General features: G+C 38.5%; 1 protein-coding gene across 1 annotated transcript in view; it reads right to left on the bottom strand.

The window, feature by feature from the left end:
- Positions 1-26,144, bottom strand: part of LOC306844166 (laminin subunit alpha-2-like) — a gene marked incomplete at both ends in the record, with an annotated part of 216,864 nt that overhangs the window by 54,328 nt on the left and 136,392 nt on the right. Inside the window, 10 exon segments of the mRNA XM_079376117.1 lie at positions 707-841; positions 6,558-6,675; positions 7,130-7,248; positions 7,419-7,604; positions 9,195-9,371; positions 10,937-11,080; positions 11,487-11,723; positions 12,818-12,954; positions 14,230-14,407; positions 21,811-21,917. Of these exon segments, the coding sequence (XP_079232243.1) occupies positions 707-841; positions 6,558-6,675; positions 7,130-7,248; positions 7,419-7,604; positions 9,195-9,371; positions 10,937-11,080; positions 11,487-11,723; positions 12,818-12,954; positions 14,230-14,407; positions 21,811-21,917 (1,538 nt within the window).

Below are 26,144 nucleotides of genomic sequence, written 5' to 3' on the forward strand. Positions count from 1 at the left end.
AGGAAAAACGGGGAGAAAGAGGCACAGAGGAGCGGCAGCTTTCAGTGTGGAGTGTAATCAGACTGCTGAAGTTGCGCTTTACTGGTCCGTGTCGCTCTGAAACTTTCATTAACTTCCTGTGTACCTCACTTACTCAAATTACCCCCCTACACACTCGTTTACCATTTTCAATTTGCGAAAACCCGTAAAATGCAAATGATATTGCTATTAGCATGCATGCAATTGAAGGCAGTGGGTCGACTGTTTGATGCACAACTCTGTTTTGAGAAGAGTTTGACTGCATGTCCATTTTGCACTGGACTAATGGACTCAACGGACCTGATTCTTCCAACATGCTTTACTTGTACCTCTTTTGCACCAACGCAGTGCTGGATCCAGTCTGGCCCAATCTATATTTCCACTGCAGAAAAGCAGGTTCTGGGCAGCTCTTTTGTCATCACTTGGCCTGGAAATGCAAGCCAGTTCTGAGAGTGGTTCAAAGATGCCCTGGCTGAAAACTGGCTCCAGCACCATTTAGTTGCAAAATGGATAATGGGTAACTGGCATCTGCGGTGGTTCATTGATACCATTGCTGAGATATTCTGAATGCAATGCTACTTCACTCTCCAGCAATGGGAGATACTGACTCAAGCCAATCCAATTAGGAAAGACACGATCCACTCAAAGTAATGCAGCTCACAAACACTTTCGTTAAGCGTGTACGTACCTGGCAGACGGCTGTTTCAGGATCACATGAGTCGCTGTGTCCATTGCACTGGCACCGGACACAGGTGCCAAATCCTGCTCTGGACATGGCTCCACCGGCATGAACAGAGAGCCTGTAGAACCCGGCTGCACATTCCTGCAGCAGACATATACAGTGCCCTCCATAAATATTGGAACAGTAAAGACAAAATTGCTCTGTTGGCTGTGGAGTCAAGACATTTACAAATATGATTAAAATATGAATATGAGACAAAACTACAGAATGTCACATTTGATTATTAGCCGTTTCATCACATACATGTTTTACCAAATAAAAAGAACAGCACTTTTAGAGTTCATCCCACTCATTGATGTGAGCATAAGTATTGGGACAGTTGAACATAAGGCAGATATAAAAGATTAAAAGCTATTATTTAGTTGCAGATCCCTTGCACACAATCACAGCAGTGAGTCTGTGACCCATAGACATCACCAGACTCTTGGTCTCATCCTTTGAAATACTTTTCCCAGCCTTTAATGCAGCCAATTCCAATTGTTGCTTATTTTGGGGAGTTTCTGCCTTTACTCTCCTCTCCAGCTGCTGAAATTCATGTTCAATCAGATTTAAATCTGGAGATTAACTTGGGCAATCTAACACTTTCCATTTCTTTGCTCTTATAAATTCCTTGACTGAACTGGCAGGGTGTTTTGGGTCATTGTCCTGATGCAACATGAAGCACTTCCCAATTAATCTGGTGGCATTTTCTTGAATATTGGTTGGAATACAAGATGGTTTTGTACCCTTCCAAATTCATTCATCCTACTGTCATCATACATTAAGTCATCAGTAAAGTTGAGAGGGCCTGTTCCAGAGGCAGCCATGCATCATTTGCAGTTCCCTTTTTTCCCCCACATTAGTGCTTTCCCATCACTTAGATAAAGGTTCATCTTTGTCTCATCGGTCCATAAACACAGTTCCAAAACTCTTCTGGCTCACCTTTGTGCTTTTTTGCAAACTCTAATCTTGTCTTTCTATTTTTGGTGCTGGTCAGAGGTTTGCATCTTGCTGTGTAGTAGGGGTGGGCGATATGGGAAAAATATCATATCACGATTAAAAAAAAAAAAATATCACGATTTTATCACGATTCTTTGTCATGTTGGTTTTACTGTTTTGGTTTTACAAGTTGTCTGAGCATTACAGCCAAACTAGAAAGACAAAGCCTTTAAAGGTAACAAAAAACAACAAAAAAGACATGGCAGATATTTAGGCCAAAGTGGGCGAAGATAAAAATCTTTGTCATCATTCTATCTTTCTTATGTTCAGTCTTTCCCGTCTAACTCATTATCTCTAATGCGATCCCGCCCGCTCGCGGCTCATATGTAAATAACCACGTGAGCCGTGTGCATGTGGAGAAGCCAAACATAAACAAAGAGTGAAGAAGTCGTTCATCGCGGCTACTGTTAGTTTCTGTAAAAAGACGCGCTGAGTAAAGGCTGGATTTCCTGCAAAAGAAGAACAATGTTTCATCCAGTAGACTAGATCAATCTGATGAGTAAGTAATGTTTATTTTTTGCATTAGTTAACGTGTTATTGTGACATAAACTTGAACACATTTAGTTGGGTTTTTCCCAAACGACAACATGATGAATTTTAAAAACCCATTTTTTCAATCTCCTCACATTCTCTCTTACCTGCCTCAAAGTCACAGTCACACTGATGGGCCATTATGGGGCCATTAGAGAGGGCCCTTTGTCTCAGGTGAAAATCACTTAATATTCAAGGTCATTGCCACTCCCTCGCATATAGGCTTTGATCACAAAGCATGTCTTTAATCAATATATTGTTTTCTGTGAGCAAGTAAACAAGATGATTTTCAAATTTTGAAACGAAAATTCTAGGCTACAAGATCCAGTTCTCAAAAGTTTTGTGAACAATTGTTCTGTATGTGTTTTATGGTCTTATTTCAGTGACTTCAAAACTGTAGTTTTTCATTAACCACGCATAAACGTTGCTTTCTCAAAAACACAATTGTGTACATAGATGCTGCTAACATATTATTGTAGCCCAGTTTGTGCTGTTTACAGTGCTATTAGACTTTAGCCATTTATATGTTTATAAGCAACTGAAAAAAGCACAATGTCAGGGCATGTCGAGACTTCTCCAGGCCCCCAAAACACCCTCAGACCCCAGAGTTAGTACGTTAGTAAGAATCTCATGCAGGCACAACAGTGTAGGCTTGTTTTAGTGTGAAAACATGACAGAAGACAGAGTGCTGAAAGAAATTCTATGAAAGAATGTATGAATTAATTAGTTGTAAGCATAAGAGAAAACCGACTGTCTTCAGAAAAGTGTCGATGGTATTTGCTTTTCATCTTTCCACCATGTAACGTCTAATAAAGTTATGTTTATAAGCGCAGTGCTGCTTTGTGTACAGTGTTTACTGGGAAAGCCTCTCTATTTCTGCTGTTCATAAGCGCCACCTACTGTCAGACAGTGGCGTTACATTTTCATCAGCCTGTCTGGAGTTTGTGTTCAGACCAATGCAGAAATTTGACCTTTTTTGTTGTAAATCATAACTGTTAGACGGAAAACAAGCTAATGTGCATTCTAAAAATCTCAACACTTTGAATAATAAGGTAGCCTATTTATAATTATTTATGAAGCAGATAAAATGCCTATAATTTATCATTGACTCATTCTTTTTTATGATCTAAAGACTGAAATGTGAGGTTTATCATATTATTAAGCTTTATTTGAATGTTATTTTATATATATATATACACACACACACACACACACATATACTGTATACATCATTAATGTTATTATTTTAATGATTATGAAAAAAAAGTGCATAGTGCTGCTAATTATATTTGATGTTTGTTGTTTTTCAACACAAAAATTGGTCAAATTATTTCAGTGTGTGTGTATGAATACTTTCCAGCACACTTTAATTATACACCATGATAATATTGATAACCATAATAATTTTGGTCACTCTAATCGTGATAAGAAATTCCATTTAATCTCTAAAATGGTGACATTATGCACATGCATGTTACGTGTTTAGTCTATAGGAACGCACAGGCGCATAGTGTTTCTTTACGAAGAGACATTGCCAACTACTGGCCTGGCATGAACAATAAAGCACTTTTAGACACATTTGCTGATCTGTGTAAACAGGGATCATTTTGACAGCGTTGTCATTTGTATGTAAAAATCTTTAAAAATGCAAAGAAAAACTTTTCCAATTTTAATATAAAGTTGTTGTGTAAACATACCCTAATGCAGACCAGGTCATTTTCTTTCACAATACAACAAATTATTATATAAATGGCCATGCTGCATGGCACTATTTTCATACTGTCTCTTTGAAGGGCATTTGGGCTTTACCTTGTTTTTAGTCTCCTTTCCACTATCTCTAATTCATGTTTATTTGTTTATTTGTTTATTTATTTGGATCCCCATTAGCTTCCACAATGTGGTTGCTAGTCTTCCTGGGGCCCATTAAAGTGCTGAAACGTGTATACAGTTAAAATACACAAATACACAAATATAACATACATATAACATAACCATGTATTCATTTATCCACATATACACATTCACGCACATACAGCATTTGAAAATGTCAGTACCTATAACAGTCACAAATTAACTGGTGTAATACTATTAATTGTCATCTGTTTTAGAGTCTTCTTAAAATTACATATGTTGGATATATGCCTTATTCTTAAGTCCAATTTATTCCAAGCAGATGACGATCTAACTAAAACTGTTCTTGTCATACAATTGGACCTTGCAGATGGAACCACTAACAGACCTGAGCTCACCTGACGCGTAACATGCCCGTGACAATACCCACTAAAAACCAATTTATCTACAAAGGATTTTGGATTGTTTTTAAATAGAGCATTGTGCATATAACAGAGAAGGCTTATATTAAGTTTGTCCTCCACCTTTAGCCAGCCCAAACAGGTATGCATTTTATCCACATTGGAGCGAAAAGAGCAACCAAGGGCTACTCTTGCGGCTCTATTCTGAACGATTTGTAATTTTTTCAGATGTCCCTGTGCAGCACTGGACCAAATTACTGGGCAATACCCCAGATGTGACAGAACTAAAGACTGGACAACTGTTTTCATAACTGAGGGTGGACAATACGCTGAACATCTCCGAGAAAAAGCAATGCCTTTGGCCATTTTAGACACAATGTGGTCAATCTGATCAGCCCAAGAGAGCTGACTATCCAGCTTCACACCCAAGAGTCTAGTCTGACTCACCTGCTCTACCAAAGATGTATCAATAATTAGATTTAAGTTACAAGGCTTGCCAAGCATACGTTTAGTACCAAAGACTATACATTTAGTTTTAGATATATTAAGAGCTAATTTATTAAGTTTCACCCAATTTGTAATGGCATTAAGTTCTATACTATATACTATATAAAGCATAGTATAATATTTCAGTGCATAAATATTGGTAATTCTCTCAGCTCACGCTAATAGCTTTGTTCAGGATACATCTCATCCAGTTAGGTGGTTTCACTTGGTCTAGCTGCCAATATTTCAACATGTCTGAAGTTCAAACTGGATCCAAAACTTTTTGCATATACATATAGTCAGAGCCTTACACCGCTCCTGTACTGCTCACCACTAGAAATGAATGAGTTTTGTTCTGCTGTTTGTGTTGGAAAGTCAAAAAGTGGCTTCGGCCGGGGTGATGGTGGTGTTACAATTGCTAGAGTTTTAGTATAGACATTATATGTCCATAAGGTTAGTAATTAACTCTTATTGAGTGCAAGTTAGCATTAGAATTACTCTACACTTTACTGTATGTTGCATTTTATAGTAAAATAAAGCATAATCAGTTAAATGTGTTTCTGGTGAACTTTATGTGCTTTCAAAACCTATAGCATAGTACTGTGGCGTTGGGATAGGACACTGCTACAGTTAATGTGTAGATATGCAAGAGGTTACAGAGGCGCATAATTATTGTCATTAAACTAGTAAGCAGGAACGTGCTGCAAATGCATACTGAAAATTGTTACACCGTAGACCAGCTCGTTTATACAGGGGAAAAATAGTCCTCTGCTGAAACCATAGCAACACTCCCTCTCACCCTCGCTCTTCAAAATTAATCGTGTCAATTTAGTACACCATCTGTTCAGGGTGAACTTGCTAAACGCCTGTTTAAAAATACTTTATTAAGCACAGTATGGAGCGTTTCAGAGTTAGGGCCATCTGTCTCCACGCGGCCTCGTCCAGCCTGAACGTGAACAACTGACACTCGCTGATCTGTAATCGGTGTCTCGCACACTTGAGCTTGTTAAAGATCTCACACGAGCGCTTGTGGGCGGAGACTGGCGGCGAGAGAGCGCTTTAACACATTAACAGTCTGAGAAGCAGAAACACTTGCTGAGCGGCGTGCAGAGAAACACCCAGCTGTTTGTCTCTCCACACTCAGCCCGTTTTCCAGAGCTGCTGTGTTTCTAGAGCCCTGTTATGAAAGGGCACGTCAGCACCTCTCAAACATTATTGTGACAAGGATGTCACGTTAAATCTATTTGGAAACTGCATTACTTTACTGGGACTTTTCAAAATTGCTTTTTGTAATGTTAAGAACAACAGATTGAGATCCCAATCCCAGCCGTACTATGCAATAAATATGAAACATATGAAAATGTGTGCCCTTAGTATTTTTATTATGACTTTTGCTTGAGATTACACTATATTATCTGACCAACATTACACTATAAGATCTGACCAATAGAGAGTTGGCTAATAAATGTATAACATTTTACACATCTTATCACAACATTCCAGCACTTAACAGCTCTGCCATGTCAAATAGTGCGCACAAAAGCCATTACCTCACAGGAGAGACCGGCGTATCCCACAGGACAGTCACATTTCTCAATCTGATGGGCGATTTCACTGTCCTGTGAGGGCGTCCCCACCTCAGCCACCTCCAAAGTGATCTCAGAAATCCTGCACACCAATCCAAAACAAATATGAGCCACGTCAATAAGCCAAAACTTATAAAACAAGTTTTTTCCCAGTGCTATTTTAGCATAACTGAGTTATAGTTTTTAATTAATTTGATCAATTTATTAATTTAATACATTTTTGTATATTGTGTATATTGAATATTGACATATTTTGTATATTGATATTTTCCATTTTCATTTTAGTTAAAGTTTTAGTAATTCTGTTGTGTGTTTTTCCATTTTTTTGTATTATTAAGTCTATACAGTTTTTATTCATTTTTATTTCTGTTGTAATTTTAGTATAAGTTGAACTAATTGCCTTGGGAATTAGATAAAAAAAATACATATATTTATAGTTAACTATAATAAACAAGGTTCTTCGTGGTCATTTGAGAGTTGACTGAAGTTGTAGATTTCTTTTATGAGAAGGACCTTGCTTGAGATCAGTTAGTTACCTGCTGTGTCTCATGACGCTGCCGTGTGAGGCCTTTATTAGGATATATTCCACATGAAACAGCACATCCATGAAATCCTCACGAGACATCGGCCTGTCATCACTGTGCTTCCACTCATGCTGCAAAACATCAATGTTTTAGTGTATGCTTGAAGTACCTGTGCTAAATGAGATCAATTAAAAGACTCCTGCACATGCAAACACTGTCATCACTCTCGTATAAGAGATCTGTTGTGTGTTTCAGTAAGTGGGAGGGGCTGAGCACTGACTCTCATTCCTGATTGGCTCACCTCTGTTATGTCAATCTCGTGACGGGTCAGTTGGCCAATCTGAAGCACTGGCATGTGGCGAACCATGACCTTGTCCTTGTTGGGGCCACCCTTTATGATGACCTGTGGCTCATAAGAGGTGTGGCCCGTCTCATCACGAGCCTCGTAATAGATGGCATACTTCAGCTTCCCACCATAGGCTGTTATCTGAGAGTGTAATTTTCATTAGCTGGTCTTGAAATTCAACAATATTATTTTATATGACTGAAATAATTGGACTATACATTTCTTTTCAAAAGTTACTTGTCAGTTTTTTTTTTTGTTTTGTGGAAATTATTTTATTTGGCAATGCTGAAAAAATCTTCAACTATCTATTCCTTAAAAAAATAAAATGTATCAGTTTCCACAAAAATATTCAGCAACATTTTTTACGGTACCCGGGAGGGGTCGTCTTCGGTTAACTTCATACGACATATTAACTTGTGGGAATGTGATATTATGTCGTGGCCTTGAGATGGTATGTTGAGGGAATGACATGTTTTTCTTGTGGCCACGATTTTAATGTGTAAAAAAACCTGTGTGACCATAGCAACCCGGGATTATCAGGGATTCACTAATGTTTTATTTTGAATTAAGAAATAGTTATTTTAATTATTATAGAAATGATTATATAATTAAATTATTATATTGACCATAGGCTACCAGACTGTAGGCAGTTGCACGCGATGTACGCAGCATTCAAGTTTATCATGAATAGCCTATGTTACAGAAAGTACATAAACTAAAATAGACATTTTTATCCATCCCACAGTCTTGCTAGCTGTGTGTCCATTAACTGATTGTCTTTTTCCATAATATTTGTATATTATTATTATTATATGATTAAATTATTATTATATTAGTTTTTTCCCTTCATTTCGATCTCTTTACATAACGTTCTGACCAGTTTCATTTGTAAATGAAAACACAACACGCTCATTTATCATCACACACTGGCATAAATAGTCTACAATCATAAAGTATTGGCATAATTGTCAGGTGTTTGCAGTATTTGCAAAATATATGGTAGCAATAGCATAATTATACAGAACGTTAATTAGGTAAAGCAATACACGAATTGAAAGGGGAAATAATGAAATATTATACTTGAAATATAGCCCTAACAAGTTAATATACCCTAATAATATACAAATATTAAATGACATGTTTAATGTTAATAAAAATGTTTTATCCATATCTGATAATCCCGGGTTGCTATGGTCACGTAGGTTTGTTTATGCATTAAACTCGTGGCCATGAGAATAATGTGTCGTTCCCTCAACATAAGAAGTTGTGGCCACAACAAAACTAAGTAAACCGAAGATGACCCCTCCCGGTCACCGTAGTTTTCAACATTGATAATAATCAGAAATGTTTGTTGATCAGTAAATCAGTATATTAGAATGATTTCTGAAGATCATGTGACACTGAAGACTGCAGTAATGATGCAGAAAATACAGCTTTGATCATGGCAATAAATTACATTATAGCATATTCACACTGAAAAGTGACATTTTTTAAACTGTAATAATATTTCACAATATTCATGTTTTTACTGCATTTGTGATCAAATGAATGTAGCTTCGGTGAGCAGTAGAGACATTCACAAGCATTAAAAAAATTACTGACCACAAAATCCCTGTTGCCTCAATTTGGGACATATCTATTTTCTAACAATAAACATTGCTCTCTCTATATATATATATATTTGTGTGTGTGTGTAAACAATGTATATAAGGGTGTTGGAGGCAGACTGACCATTGAGCGTTTGAACTGTTTTGGCAGTCTCCAGTAGTACGGCTCACTGAGATGCTGCTGGACCATATCAGCATTAGCGATGATGTCAGGATGCTGAAAGCTCACGCCCACTGTGATCTCCTGACGACTGGATTTGTCCACGAGAGGAAGAACAGTCTGTTCTGGCACCAGAGTCAGCTATAGGACAGCAAAAGGGAACAGGACATCACAAACGCTCAACCACATCAATCAGTTGAATGAACTTAAACAATACCTGCACTTTAAACTTACAAAGTCAACAAATGGCACAATTTAACTTAATATTTCCAAGTGAAACAGAATATTCAGTGGGATCTAATGTAGACTGGATTGTGAGAAATGGGTTGCGATATTATTATTGGTTAATGTTTGTCCTCACCCACGCAGCAGACATTTCAGAGGTGGGGAAAGTTATTACATCTCAAAGAAAGATTAGGAAAACATTTTTTGTCATTAGTGCTCCAGAGATATTTATTAAGTAAGCAGGGTGAAATTGCCACACAAAATAGTGTAACAGTGTTGTGTTTCAGTGTTAGTGTCTTTGAGGATTTATTTGTGTGTGTATTAAGAGGCATATTTAGGTAAATGTGTGTGTGTGTGTGTGTGTGTGCGTGTGTGTGTGTGTGTGAGGAACCCTACAGGGAGGCTAAACTACCCTCACATCAACACACAATCTCACGACTCACTGACTTAGAAAAAATCTCTCTTTTTTCCCATTAATGAGCTAAAGGATTCCAAACTCCTCTCTGAAACTTAGATTAACTTTTGGACTGCAACCTTTGTTTAATTTGTTTGTCAATTTCATCACGTTGGAAAAGCGTCCTTCAGCCATATTCTGCTGTTTGTCTCCATGGACACGCTGAGGATTAAGACGAGTTTGTGAACGTGCAGGAAACCCTTATTAAAAACAAACAAGGGGCGTCTCTAGCTCTGTGCGTCAGCGCTTTCTCTCTATCTTTGTCTCTCTCCGTTGCTCCTACACACTTAATTCTGTCCTGTTGTGAATATTGTTGAGGGAGAATGACAGCTAGGAAGCACTTGATGTTTATTAATATTTACTGTTTCCCTGGTAACCGGAGCATCTCAGCTCACCTTGGGACAAGATGATTAAGAAAGCCATCAAAACACACACACACACACACACACACACACACACACACACTCACTCAAACAGACACCTGTGCCCTCATCTCATCCACACCCTCACAACCAACATACACTGAACAGGGTATCTCAAGGCTCCGTTTTGGGCCCGGTGTAATTATATATACACAGTATATATATTCTCTTGTTAGGTATACATTTTTAGAAACACAACATCTCATACTATTATTAGACAATATTCAGCTTCTACTAATTCTTCAGCTTCGTTCTCTCTTACAAACTCTGTTTGCCACAGAGACATTAAAAGTTAGATTTATGAGAGGAAGCGATGTTAACTTGTGTGTCATATACCATTGTATAAAATTTAATGGCAAACAATGCTTAGGAATCACATTCAGTTCAGTAATTAAAAATAAAGGTAAAAATTTAGAATGTGAAGTAAAATAAAATGTAAAAGTTGATGAAAAAAAAAGTTTTCTACAATAAATTGACTATCTGTTCAAGATATTTCAGAAGGTGTTTAAAACTGATGTAAAACAGTTGCTTTAGAAAGTAACAAAACAACATTTTGAATCTTATTGATGAAAAAGTGCCATTATATGACTTGTGTGTTTGCTCACCCTCATACGGATGAGTCCCGTGGCCTCCGTACATGAGCTGCTCAAGCCGAAGCAGTAGCACTGACTGCAGCCCAGCGGATTCCTGTGACTGAGGCCGAAAGAGCCCACCTTACAGCGGTCACACTTCACTCCCTCCACATTGGCCTGAACACACACACATTCACATTAGTACTGTGTGCTGCAGTTTAACAGCTACATTAAAGACCAGGGGCTGCCTTTCCCAAAATAATTATAATTATAATAATAATAGCAGATCATATAAACCATCAGCATCAGTGATCTTCTTGATCTACTTAGGCTTACGATGCTTTTGGGAAATGCAGCCCAAGACAGCTTCTCTTACAACTGTAATGTGTAAACCACAGTTTTACCAGATTGGAGCATGATAGAATAATTCATTTTCAGTGCATTTCTATACCCCTAATAATCATTATGATATGACAGTTCTGATGAAACATCCCTTTGATCACAAGTTACTTTACAACACTATTAGTGCATGAGTGGCTATATTGGTTGAATCAAAGATGGGTTTCGAGCTCTAGGACATTACCTTGCAAGAGCACTGCCCACTTCTGTCTGCACATGCACAGAGTCCAGACTCTGCATCGCAGGTGTCCAGTGACGAGCCTGCCGCCGAGCACTGGCAGGAAATGCATTGTGGGAAGTCTCTGTAACCCAGCTTACACTCATCACATTTCTCGCCCCTGAACTGCTCACGGCACATACAGCAGCCAGTGTTCACGTTACATTGCTGTGCCACAGACCCCAATGCGTTACAGCCACATGGCTACAGAGAAAAGAAATTTACACAAACAATGCATAACATTTACATAAAATGGCATTCACTTTCCCTACATGGGCTTGAACACTTCTGAAAATTAAGGATCCATTCATAACCATTAAGTGTTTTAAAGTCTGATGAGGGCTGGCAAGTCTGAGCAACATTTGCCCACTCAATAGAAAATCAGTCAGAATAAAACGCAGTTCTCAGCACTGCCCTTGGCTGCTTCTCTTCCTACCTTAAGGCAAGAGTATTTTCCATTGAGACTGAGAATTTCTCTTCTTCCTCCACAACTATTACCTGCGGGGTACCTCAAGGCTCTGTTTTGGGCCTGGTTGCTTTGTTAGATATTATATGCTTCTGTTAGATTTTTTTTTTTTTCAAAAACACAACATCTGATTCTATTGTTATATTAGATGATACTTCCTGTTCTTCCTTACAAACTCTGTATGCCACAGGGACATTAAAGTTTATATGGCTACCAACCTTTTGGTAAGATGTAAAGTTTTACCAGAGATTGCTTTATGTAAGGAGGATAACCTTTTAACCTGTGTGACGTATGTACCCCTGGATAATATACAATGATAAACAAAGCTTATGAATCACATTCAATAACACTTTCACCGAAAAGTCATATTTGCAGATATTATAGGTCTCAGAGGGGTGATCTGGGACTTCTAAAAAAACAAACATACTGGTAATCAGCACCTAAGCAGTCAGATTATTATATGATACCACATAAATACAGTTAATTCAGTGTACTGATGCAAGCAACAGTAAAAACCTGTTAACTGTAAGATACCTTACTACTGTATGGTGAAAAACTGTAAATGATTTAACATCGCATTATATGTGTATATGTTTGAATAGTTCCATGGATTCAACTGAATTCAGATGGTAACTTAGCAATAAAGACGCTGTGCTGATTTCCACACTCACCTTTCATTCTGTGCTACCCTGCGACATTAACTAAAAGATTCACCTCGACATGATTTTACAGAGGATGAATAATAATGATGTTTCAGCAGAAGATAAATATACACAGGCAGAGCAGACAGAGTGAAGCTGTGATGGCGGGAGGAGAGGAGAATAAGCCGTACCTTACAGCCGCTGCTGATGTCGTGACCCCAGTGGTTGGGCGCACATTTGTCACATCTCTCTCCCACAGTGTTGGGCGGACAGATACACTGACCTGTGTTAGCGTCACAGTTATTTCCCACATGGGCACACTGGCACGCTGCGAGACAGACAGAAACAGAGAGCAGGTTAATTGCGGAGCTTAGCTAAGCACCTGTTCTAAATGTCAGCACCGGCCCTCCTCTCTGCTGTGGTAATATCAGTTTGATAGCGTGACAGAAGACGCTCCGGCTGGAAGGAGATGGGCAAATTTACACACCATCCCAACAGAGAATTACATTATTCTTAATGAAATGAACACCGCAGATGAAAACTGTAGCGCTCACAGGTCAGGCTTGTTGACATCCACATTCAGGAACTGAGCTGAAATCTAAAAGCCATTGTCGGATATCTGATTGGTTGGCACACAACCTTTTGCTCTTCCATGGATCAGACGATGTAAAGCAGTTCCATGTTTCACTTACATCTGTAATGCTTCATTTACAGTAGTGAGTTCAATTTCAGCTGTAAAACAGCTCTACAGAAGACAACAGTGTCATTACTCAGCTTGATTCACAATCCAATAGTGTCACTGTAGTTCAATAATATTACAGAATATTATTAAGTGTCTTTTAAAACAGCTATAAAATTTTTGGATTGGATTGGATTGGATTCAATTTATTGTCATTGCACATGTAGGTACAAGGCAACGAAATGCAATAAAGAAGAAATCTTTGAATGTGATAGCACATGAATGTGGATAGCACCTCAGATTATTTTATGAGTGTACATTTGGTATTTTGGTACATTTTTGCACAGTTTAATATATAGGCACATATGGATGTAAATTAGAATTGCCGGAAATATAATATATGGAATTAAATTATTAATAAATACAAACCACCACTGGTTCCAAATTAGCAATCCCCAACATTAATTTAGACTAAATTGCCTTTACTCTTCCTGATGTATAATAATAAAATATATAAAAATAAAAAATAAATGAAAAAGAATAAAACAAACAAACAAACAAACAATTAAATGAATTCATTACAAATAAATAAAAATAAAAAATAATTTTATACTAATGCTTATTAACGTGCTTTGTCCCTATCAAATAAACACGAGACACATAATTTAAAGATGATTTTAGACTGATTTTTCAAAATCGACAGGAAAAAAACAACAACAGTATATGGTTTGAAATTAAATGAGCAGGACTCAATTAGTTAATTCTTGAGTGAAGGGTACCTTAAATGCTTTTCTTTTCCTATGGAATTACTGTTAAATTGTTTGTGCAAATAAACATCTAAATGCACGGGTGGATCTGGACTGAATTACAGAAGCAAAAACACGGTCTCCTATCAAGGGCTCAAGGTTCGGGGTGAATTCTTACGTGTGCAGCCGCCTTCCTGAAAGCTGAAGTGTCCGGGAGCGCAGCGGTCACACTTCTGTCCCGTAACACCAGGCTGACAGCGACACTGACCGCTCTCGTCACAATCAAACGACTTCGATCCGAATGAACTACAGTGGCAAGGGACGCAGCCTTGAGCACCCTGCATATGTAAGCCAGACTGGAGAGACAGAGAGGAGACAGTGAGGAGGGAGAAATAAGGCGATTCTCAGAGTGATGGCTAGACTATGCTGTGTGGCACTTTCCACAAATAAGGTGCAACTAGGTTTTGAAAGCAATGAAGACACAGATACCATATTTTTAGAGTGAGAACTATTACATATGTTGGAGAACCCAGGTGTATCAACTGAATCTTTTCCACAGATTGTAGTTCAACCATTAAACCCTCAATCTGTTATAAGAATCAAACGTATTATAGTTAAATTGATATATTAACAACTACAAACCACCACTGGTTCCAGACTGGAAATCCTCAGCATTAATTTAGGCTAAAAAGGATGGGGATTGCTGATTTATCCATTCTGGTGCATTAAAATACTACTAATAAAAATATATAAATAAAACTAATGAAACTAATAAAATAATAATAATTAAAAAAAAAAACTGAATTATTGTGTTTAAGTCGTGTTCATGTATTTAATGATTACTGCTACATAAAATCAGACCAACTGGGAATTAAAACTCTTTAAAAGGGGGTTTATAAATTTTAAACAGGTTTCTAGAAATGGAAAATAAAACAAAACCTCTCATATAATATTTAGTTTGACCTGCTGACAAGAACAGTGGTTTTTCATTTGTAGACGGAGTTTAACCTTTAGAAAAATAACAAAACATTGACTTCATACAGAGCATCAAGCTCATTTTTTTGCACCTACTCGTGGAATGTGCCTTGTTTAGTCATGCAAACAGTACGATATCTTGTGCATTTATGTAAAACCTCCTTCAGCCTCGTTTAGTGACTCAAAGACCTTCATAAACACAGATCACAGCACTGAACATCCATGCAGATATTACAGATCAAACCAAACCACAAGACTGTGCCTCTGTCTCCAGTCTGTACTCTGTCCCCTTTACACTCACTTCAACTGACTGTAAAGACATTTTGAGAGGTAAACTGCCAACAATTTCATTTTAATCATCAAAAATGATCAAGCAGTGATGATAAATCTGCACGCGCCATGTGGATGGGAAGTCACTGTGGCAGCCATTGCTGTGGGTGATTGACAGCCATCTGTCTGCTAGGAACAGGTGCGCTGTCACCGTAGCAACCAATGAGAAGTGGTCCTGGCACAGACTGTCAGTGGCACCCCATGGATGCCAGATATATGAAGACACACAGACACACACACACACACATCCCATCATGCAAAGCTGTGAGCCAAAATAACAAAACTCTCCTCCAAGAGAACTCCGCCTGGCGCTTTTTAAAGTCTAAGAAAAGACTAAAACATAAAAAAGCACAGTATTTGACAGTAGCCTTCTGTGCACGACAAAGATTAACTTTCTTAAGCGCTACTTAACTAATGTTAATGTAAATGTATAATTATAAGCCAAAGCAGACTGCGCACATTATGTTTCATCTGTCTTAAAGCCAAAGGCTGTCTTTTTGAATTATGTACTGTATATATGTTTTGGGTCCCATGCACTAATAACTGTACACAAGTTGTGTGCTTAAGCATGCAGCAATGTTTCTCATGCAAAACTAATGCACAAACACAATTGCACATGGATTTGTTCTTGATCTTCAGTTAAAGCAATAATAATAAATTGAGAAATCTAAATTTTACTGATTTTTTAACATGTAAGAGGTGACTGTAAAAACATACTGTAAGTTTTACTGAACTCTTGTTCATAACAGTTATTCCATATGCAAAGATGCTACCCATGGGCATTCAATCTAAAACCTTATGCAACCCCTAAACTTAAAACATTTATCTCCAATTATGACTGCTTTTGATGTAAAAATCATTATAAGTGCACCTCCAGGACCATTAGAAACATTCTGAATGCAATGCATGAGCCCTTAAAGCAAAGTGTGTCATTATCGAAACCAGATCAAACACAATAAACATCTTCATGAAGAAGCCCTGATCAGGCTCTGACGTGCTCATGCTGTTGCTGTGAAATATGAATGACATATTGTAAGGTCACCTAGCAACTCAGTTTCTAATAATAATAATCATATCTATAAAAAACACTTTGATTCACACGTTTCTAAGGCCAGCAGGAGTCGAGCACATTCTACGTGTAGAATAAAAGTGTGAACTTGTTGATTACAGTTGAGTACTACTCATCACTAGTAAATGTTTTACAAACTTTATGGTTTCCAGTTTTGTGTGCGTATATATATATATATATATATATATATATATATATATATATATATATATATATATATATATATATATATATATATATATATATATATGCACACAAACAACCTGTAACCGGAAGGTTTGTAAAACATTTACTAGTGATGAGTAGTTTACACTTTAGATTAGGGGATGCAGAAAGCTTTGTAAATGATTTATAATGTTTATTGAGATAATAGTACAATGTTGACATTTCAATGATTTATAAGTGATTAATAATATATTAACTAGTAACCTAACTAATCTATTAACCATTAAGGATCTGTTTGATTATTTCATGATGCTATTTTTTAAAGATACCTTATGACAGGTTTGTAAATCGTTAGCATATTACTTAATCATTTGTGAACGTATAGTCATGTTTTGTAAATGATTAGTTCTTCATAAACTGATTACTTGTAAATGACTTGTAAATGAATTAACTGTAAGGTCTGTTTTTGGTTCTTTTCCATGTTCTTGTTTTCATGTCTTTTATTTTGAAGTTAAGTTATGGTTCCTGTTTTTGTTATGCTTCCCTTTCACCCTTGTCTCCTTGCTATTGGTTCCTCTGTTCAAAGTGTCATGTTCTGATTGGTTGTCCAGGTCATGTGTCTTGTTTCCCATTGGTTGGTTCTTGTCATGTGACCCTCCTTGTTTGTTATAAGTAGCCATGTCATTGCCTTGTTCCTTGTCGTGTATTAATGTTGTAACCTGCTGTCGGTGAGTCTAGTCTGTTCATGTCTAGTCTGTTCAAGTCCAGTCTTCGTTTGGATTTTGGATTTCACGTTTGTCAATAAAATGCACTTGGGTTCATCACTACGCTCACCTTCAGTTGACTCATTACAGAATACACAACCTTTACTATGGACCCAGCAGTTTCTTTGATTGAGGATTATGTGGCAGAATTGTGTGAACTGTGTGACCAGGTGGGTTTCAATGACATTGCCCTTAAGGGCATTTTTTGTTTTGGATTAACAAAAGAACTGTTATGTTTAATGACACCACATACCCCACACTGGTCCCTACAGCAATATATTGACTTTGCATTACGGTTAAGTGGATCTGCTTTTACTGTGGGGATTGCAGATGAGGAACCCTGCAATCCTACAGTACCCACCGCACCAGAGTATTTCCACATCCCAGCCGTCATGTCTGGAGTTGTTCACGCCATGCCTGCTACTCCTAAGCCTTATCACGTCATGTCTGCCATGCCAAGGCCTGCTAACGTCATGTCTGCCACACCAGAGCCTGTTAGCGTCATGTCTGCCATACCAAGGTCTGCTAACGTCATGTCTGCCACACCAGAGTCTGTTAACGTCATGTCTGCTACACCAGAGCCTGCTAGCGTCATGTCTGCCACACCAGAGCCTGCTAGCGTCATGTCTGCTACGTCAAAGCCTGCTAGCGTCATGTCTGCCACACCAGAGCCTGCTAGCGTCATGTCTGCTACGTCAAAGCCTGCTAGCGTCATGTCTGCCACACCAGAGCCTGCTAGCGTCATGTCTGCTACGTCAAAGCCTGCTAGCGTCATGTCTGCCACACCAGAGCCTGCTAGCGTCATGTCTGCTACGTCAAAGCCTGCTAGCGTGATGTCTGCCACACCAGAGCCTGTTAACGTCATGTCTGCCACACCAAGGCCTGCTAACGTCATGTCTGCTACGTCAAAGCCTGATAGCGTCATGTCTGCCACACCAGAGCCTGCTAGCGTCATGTCTGCCACACCAGAGCCTGTTAACGTCATGTCTGCCACACCAAGGCCTGCTAATGTCATGTCTGCTACGTCAAAGCCTGATAGCGTCATGTCTGCCACACCAGAGCCTGCTAGCGTCATGTCTCCCATACCAAGGTCCGCTAATGTCATGTCTGCCACACCAGAGCCTGTTAACGTCATGTCTGCCACACCAGAGCCTGTTAACGTCATGTCTGCCACACCAGAGGCTGTTAACGTCATGTCTGCCACACCAGAGGCTGTTAACGTCATGTCTGCCACACCAGAGCCTGTTAACGTCATGTCTGCCACACCAGAGCCTGTTAACATCATGTCTGCCACACCAGAGCCTGTTAACGTCATGTCTGCTACGTCAAAGCCTGCTAGTGTCATGTCTGCCACACCAGAGCCTGCTAACGTCATGTCTGCCACACCAAGGCCTGCTAACGTCATGTCTGCCACACCAAGGCCTGCTAACGTCATGTCTGCCACACCAGAGCCTGTTAACGTCATGTCTGCCACACCAGAGCTTGTTAACGTCATGTCTGCTACGCCAAAGCCTGCTAGCGTCATGTCTGCCACACCAGAGCCTGTTAACTGGCCATGATGGCCGCCACGCCTGAGCCTCATCGCAAGATGGCCGCCACGCCAGAGTCCTCGGCTAAGAAGGCCGCCACGCCTGAGCCTCGCCATGTCATAGCTGTCGCCAAAATTTCCCCAAAGTTTTTTTTTTTGGGGGGGGCTATAATACCCAAGCTCCTGCGGGTGCGTCATCTTAGAGGTCTTGCCACCCTCTGCTGCCCTTCCTGTAATGGAGGTCGCCATTTTGTGCGTGTGGGCTACACACTGCACTCCTGAGGACTCTCCTGTCCACGAGTCGGCTCCAGAGGCCTCTCCGGTCCATGAATCTGCTCTATTGCCTCCAGAGGTAGGCAGCTTCCGCTGCAGAATCTCCTGAGGTGGTGGTGCCCACTTATGAACTCACGGTCTGTCCTGTCACGGCCACGGAGGCCGTTCCTGAACTCACGGTCTGTCCTGTCATGCCACTGCGGTCCCTGCTCGGTCTGCTCCACCATTACTCCACGCTCCAGGTCCTGTTCCCCTTCGCGGGCCTGGCCCTCCATCCCTCACCCCATTCTGCCTCTGCTCCACCACCCTCTAGGACTTTTTGGGTTCTGTTTTTTTTTGTTAGGGCGTCAGGAGCCCCCCTTAGAGGGGTGAATATGTAAGGTCTGTTTTTGGTTCTTTTCCATGTTCTTGTTTTCATGTCTTTTATTTTGAAGTTATAGTTCCTGTTTTTGTCATGCTTCCCTTTCCCCTTTGTCTCCTTGCTATTGGTTCCTCTGTTCAATGTGTCATGTTCTGATTGGTTGTCCAGGTCATGTGTTTTGCTTCCCATTGGTTGGTTCTTGTCATGTGACCCTCCTTGTTTGTTATAAGTAGCCATGTCATTGCCTTGTTCCTTGTCATGTATTAATGTTGTAACCTGCTGTCGGTGAGTCTAGTCTGTTCATGCCATGCAAGTCCGTTCAAGTCAAGTCTGTTCATGTCTAGTCTGTACAAGTCAGGTCTTCGTTTGGATTTTACGTTTGTCAATAAACAGCACTTGGGTTCATCACTACGCTCACCTTCAGTGGACTCATTACATTAAAAAAACATACAAAAATTATTAGCATATCACTTATTAATTGCTTATGAATGTTTTGTAACTGATTAGTTCATCACTATCTAATCACTTAAAAATCACTTACAACTGAACGTTATTGTAAAGTATTACCCATTAATGTTATATTACAGAGAATATATTTTATATAACAGAAGTAAAATATAAACAATTTGGCAAAGGAACAAAACTAAAAATTGCAACTATTAAATTGCAATATGGACCTATGTATATACTATTACAGTTTTTATTAATATTTTCAATTAGCTTTTATATTTCCAGCTTTCGTTTTAGTTACATTTTTTGTAATTTTGTTATATATATTTGTCATTTATACACTGCCCTTCAAAAGTTTGGAAACGCCCTAGAAAAGTGGGGTTTTGGACAATATTGGCATGAATCCTTTTTAATTTGTGATAATTTTGCACTGATAAGGGACAACACAAACTACGAAAACATTTTATTACATAAACAGTTTATACATACAAAAAAATAAAATTTTTGATTCATCAAAATATCCACCATTAGCAGCTATTACAGCTCTGCAACATCTGGGCATCCGAGCTGTCAGTTTATTCAAACATTGACTTTGAATTGGCAATCAATTGTTGAAGCTACAGTATTAAGGTGTGCTGACCCAAAAATCTTTTAATAACCTGGGCCAAGTTTAAACCAGTAACCAGGCATCACAGCTGGCAAAGGGGCATGTCTGACTTTGCCATGTATATATTGCTATTATTATGTTTTATTGCTGGTCTTCAATGATAATATCAAGTTACTTTAATGTACTTACACCAAAAAATTAGGATTTATGCTGATATCGTCCAAAACCACACTTTGCAAGGGGTGTTTCCAAACTTTTGTAGGGCAGTGTATATATTTATTTATTTTTATTTATTTATTTTTTTAAATATTACTTCAGTATTTAAATTTAATTTATTTCTATTTCAGTTTTAGTTTATATGTATATCCAGTTCAATAATTTCCAGTTATTAAAATGATATTTCAGTTAGATGTTAAATTTTCATTTAAAGATTTGCATCTAATTTTAACAATTCATTTTAGCTTTATTTCAATCGACACAAATATTTTAATAGATAATATATAATATTTTGAATATAATAGTTTTAGTGAATGATAATAGCCCTGGCTGTTAAACTGTTAGCAGGAGTCAACTGCATCAATGGTATAGTTAATCGAAATAAAACAGGCAAAATTCAAAAACAGCTGATTTGTTCAGCAGTAAAAAGAAGAAAAAGTTATACTGTTACGTATATAATGTGTGTTATTTTGAACACTCTTACACTGGTTACACTCATATTAGATGCTGATTGTCACAGGAGGTCTCACACACACACGCACACTGATCCTGTGCACCCAACATGCCGTGCGTTTACCCCTGTGCCGGGGCGATATGCCCCTCGAGGGCAGCCCCCTCTGCTTTCCCATCTCTGGATGTGTTGGATGGGAACCTGCTGGACGGGTCGCCGGGTCTCCCTGCGGGCGTGAGGCGGGCGCATGAGGTCACACCTGCGGCCCATGTATCTGGCCCAACAGATGCACCTGCCCTCAGAGTCACAGCGCTGGGACACAGAGCCCCGAGGGCTGCACTGACACGGCCTACACAACTGAGCCTCACTGTCCCACCAACAATTCGGCTGAACACACACATTCACGGGTTTATTAAGAGGCAGAGATAAAAAAAAAAAAAAAAAAAAAAAAAATTGTATATATATATATATATATATATAAAGAAAATCAAATGAAATGTGTAATTAACATGGTTATTTCAATCTAACCCAATGACAGAAATGACAGCATTTGGTGTTGTGAATACTCACCATACACTCGTCACACTGACGTCCAACAACATGCTGTCGACACTGGCACTGTCCGGTCTCCTGATGGCACAACTCCGAGAGCGATCCGTTTGTGTGACACTGACACGCTACACAGAGACACAGAAAGAAACACAACTAGACATGAGGATGTTATATCTAGTTACAACGTTACATCTAGAGAGATAGTAAGTTATATTTTGTTTTGATCTCCTTTATATCCAGTACTGCCAGTCAAATGTTTGGAATATGGTTCTCATTGGTGTTAAATGTCTCTGAAGATGCCAATAGCCTCGTGGTTAGTGTGCCGACAAACTGTGCTCACGGTGACCATTTCCCGTCTTGAGATACTTTACCAGTACTTCTTCCCCCAATGCTTTCCTTTCTGCTCTCGAACTTTAAAAAAAAAAAGTCTCTGTAGCTGAGGGACTGTAAGGTGCTAGTCGGAGCTAAGGAGGTGGAGTTGGTCCGGGTGTGCCGGTTAAAACACCAGAGCGGAGAAGAGAATGAGTTCAACTGTTTATTGACATACACACATGCAATGGGGGGGGACAGGTGATAGCGAGGTGCATTATTCTATGATCTTTGTTTGCATATAGGAGGTGAGCATGAGTCCTGGTGCAGAGCAGTATCGTCTCGTTCTTTATGTCCCTAGAAGGGTCAGCATCCACTTACAGAAAGCCAGGCAAAGACTGTACCATCTGCGACAGCTGAGGAAATTCAGGGTCTCACCAGCAATCCTGAAAACTTTCTATTCAGGGACCATAGAAAGTGTATTGACTCAGTGCATCTCAGTGTGGTATGGAAACAGCTCCAATCAGGACTGCAAAGCACTACAGAGAGTTGTGCGCTTAGCTGAGCGCATCTCAGGGTCTGCTCTCCCCTCTCTGCAGGACATCTACCTCAAACGCTGCAAAAGTAGAGCTCTTAAAATCATCAAGGACTCAAATCACCCTGGTAACCATCTATTCACTTTGCTTCCATCTGGTAAGCGCTTCCGTAGCCTGATGGCAAAAACTGAGAGACTTAGGAGGAGCTTCTTCCCCCAGGCCATCAGGCTCCTAAACTCTAACTCTGTGTCATAACATCACATGACTCCATGTAAATATCACTATATCAATAAGCTATTCATAATTTTTCTCTACCTCATATTGCTGCTATTTAAATACCCTGTATAACTTTTTTGCACATTCCTCTTATTACTATTCAAGTCAACAACATACTGACCTGCACATTTATATTTATATTTTTTATCTTATCTTTTATTTTATTTTTTCTACTTTTCTTCTCTTAATATTTGTATTCTTTATAATTGCACTGTCCTTGGAGCGGACCTGACCTACATTTCACTGCTGGTTATATTCTGTATAATCGTGTATGTGACAAATAAAACTCTTGAATCTTGAAACTGTGTGTGTTCTGCAACAAACAAATAAAGACATTTTCTAACATGCAATGCTTCTTATCACACTACACAACATCAGTATGCTTACATTTATAACATAATTTCAAGTATTAAGAGGCTATTGGCTTCCCCCATACATCAACACAATATAGCATTGAATACAACAAATAAGGCAGTATGAAACATAAACGGCTTAAACAGTATAAAGGTTATCACACTTTACATTGGATGTGGTCTCAAATACTGCTATACTTCACATTATGCATCACTCTTTTAACTTCTCTATTCAGTAAACAGAAATCAACTTCGAATAACGGTGAAATCTATAAAAAAACTCACTTTCTCTCTGGACGCACACCACTTAAAACACTCAAAGGAACATAAGGATGATCATATAGCTGTCTGCCACGGAATCTCACAAGTTATAACTGGAGACAGGTAACGGCTAATGCCATACCAAATCAAGTAGGCTCAGCGCTGTGACGCACTCCACCGAATGCGCTGCATTCCGCCAAAATAAACGTCCCCGCGATCGGGAAGAGAGCACTCTTGTGCAGCCACATATTAAGTTATTGTCCATTACTAATGAGTCTCTCTCACAGTCTCTGAAGGCAGCCTTTTCTGTAAGGCTCCATTTATTTGAGGAAGAATACAGTAAAAACAGGAAAAAGTGGATAGTTTATTTTTAATGGCAAGATTTTGTTTTGTAAAAGAGGCATAGTATCATGGAGAGTTCACAAAGAAACATTTGTTGAAAGATGAAGCGGTGCTAGATCTGACTGCAGCTGAATCACAAACTGTAAGTAAATGATTTTATAATGCATTGTCTGGAAATTACCATTTTATTTTATTATGTTGTTAAAACATAGTGAGTGGGTGTTGATAGTGCAATGATGTTAGCCAATCAAAACTTTAAAGGACCCGCCCTTAAAAACAGGTCATTTCAGAGACAGGGTCAGAATAAGGGTTGAAAATAATAATTTTCTGCATATTTATTTACTTATTTGCTTTTTTTTTGTGTGCAAAAAAACATTACAAGTAAACCATTTTTGTAATGACCATTGTAGTAACCATTTTGAGGAACAAATTAAAATAGTAATACTAAAAAAAAAAATCCATGTCATGTCCCCTTTAAATCGTGATCATTGACGTTTTCATCAATGTTTTTGACAATACATACTTTATATATTCCAAACAAAGTGTTGCTGTGTTTAGGAGAAACTGGCGTGTACTTCATTATGTATAACACTGCAGGTAAAGAAGCCTTTCTGTGTAATGTAGGTCATGCAAACAACTTCTGTAAGCATCCCACTGAGCGCTATGCTGCACTACATTGTTCTGCTGTTGATTCTGCTCTTCAAAACTTGTTATTCCTAACAGAAATAAAGAAAATCCTATTATCTTACATTAAATATAAACATGCTTTAGAGGTTAAAAATGGACAAGATCACAGCACACACCTAAGCTCCATCCTCTCGGTTCACTCGCCTTCACTGATTTGTATATTTTAGTAATGAAACTTGGTGCATTTTAATTTTTAATATGACTATTGTGTGTCTGATATTAGTGAAATCTTTTTATTTAGAAATTCTTTAATTTAATATAAGCATTTCCAATCTAATTAAAGTTTAAGTATAACAATCTGATCAATTTTTATTTGAAAAGTAAAAAAAATTCACAACAGGAACAATTAATAATTTTTTTACAAAATTTTTCACATTATAAATTTGACATTCAAATTTCTAAGACTTCCTGTTCAAATAAGACTTTGAATCGCAGACTTTTAATTGGACACCACCATCTGAATATGTTTTGCAATATTATAACTATATCAAATGCACTAAGCACTGATAAAATCAGTAGGAACACAGACTGGGAAAACTGTTTCATTGTCATGTTTCATGCACAACCAAGGGAATTTGTGCAACCCAAATGTGTTTTGAACTCGCCTCTGGCGTGTATAACAACTAAAATTAAAAACCAGTGTGATTATTCAATATCCCATGACCCCTTTGCATGCTAATCAGTGCAGCGTGTGGAAAACAATCAAACAGAATGGCTCTATCCTGCTTAAAATTACAGTGCGGTGTAACCGTAGGCACACTGCTGTAGGGCTGCAGGAGAACAGTTTGCATTTCAATGTAATGCACACACACTTTCTGAACAGCCTGACTCTGACTGAGATGGAGCACAGATGGTGTTGCGTGAGGCTTGTTGGAGGGTAGTCTGTGTGCATTGTCCTTGAGGGTAGACGGCCCGAGCTACTGGATCAACTCACCTCACACACACACACACACATCTGCCATGCAGGCTGTCTGGAAGAACACAATTTAATTTCTACAAAAACAGACAAATTAAAAACTCCTAAAGTGACAACCAAACATGGTGTCTCAGGAAGGGAGCAGAATATCCCGCCTTTTACTGTAGCTGTAGAGTGCTTAAGAGAGGGTGCCCAATTTTCTGTTGTGGGAGGTCCCCCAAATCCCCCGCCCCCCAAAAAAGCAGTGTTAAAACAAATTGATAATAATGAATGAGTGCGTTTACATAAATGAGTTTTATTTTAGTGAATTTGACATCTCAATTCTACTGAAACTGAGAACAGTTCCAAGATTAACATTTTACTTTTCAATCCTTACATTTTAATTTAGATATTTTCATTTAAATATGTACTTCAAAGTACATATTTAACAGGTCATCTTTACAAAAACAAAATAACAAAATATTATTGTATTATAAAGGCCTGAATTATTTTGTGCAATAATTAACTAATAACAAGCCAATCAAATTACAGTTTCATAAAAACAAATAAGAATTGTCTACATCCGTGATCATTGTAACTGTGACTTGATTAGTGGATTTCTCTACAGGATTATGGGTAGTGTAGTTCTTCACAGGGCATTCACTGAATAAACATGTTTTTTAAAAAGCTGAA

The sequence above is a fragment of the Barbus barbus genome, assembly GCF_936440315.1.
Source record: "Barbus barbus genome assembly, chromosome: 24".
In the NCBI taxonomy this organism is placed as follows: domain Eukaryota; kingdom Metazoa; phylum Chordata; class Actinopteri; order Cypriniformes; family Cyprinidae; genus Barbus; species Barbus barbus.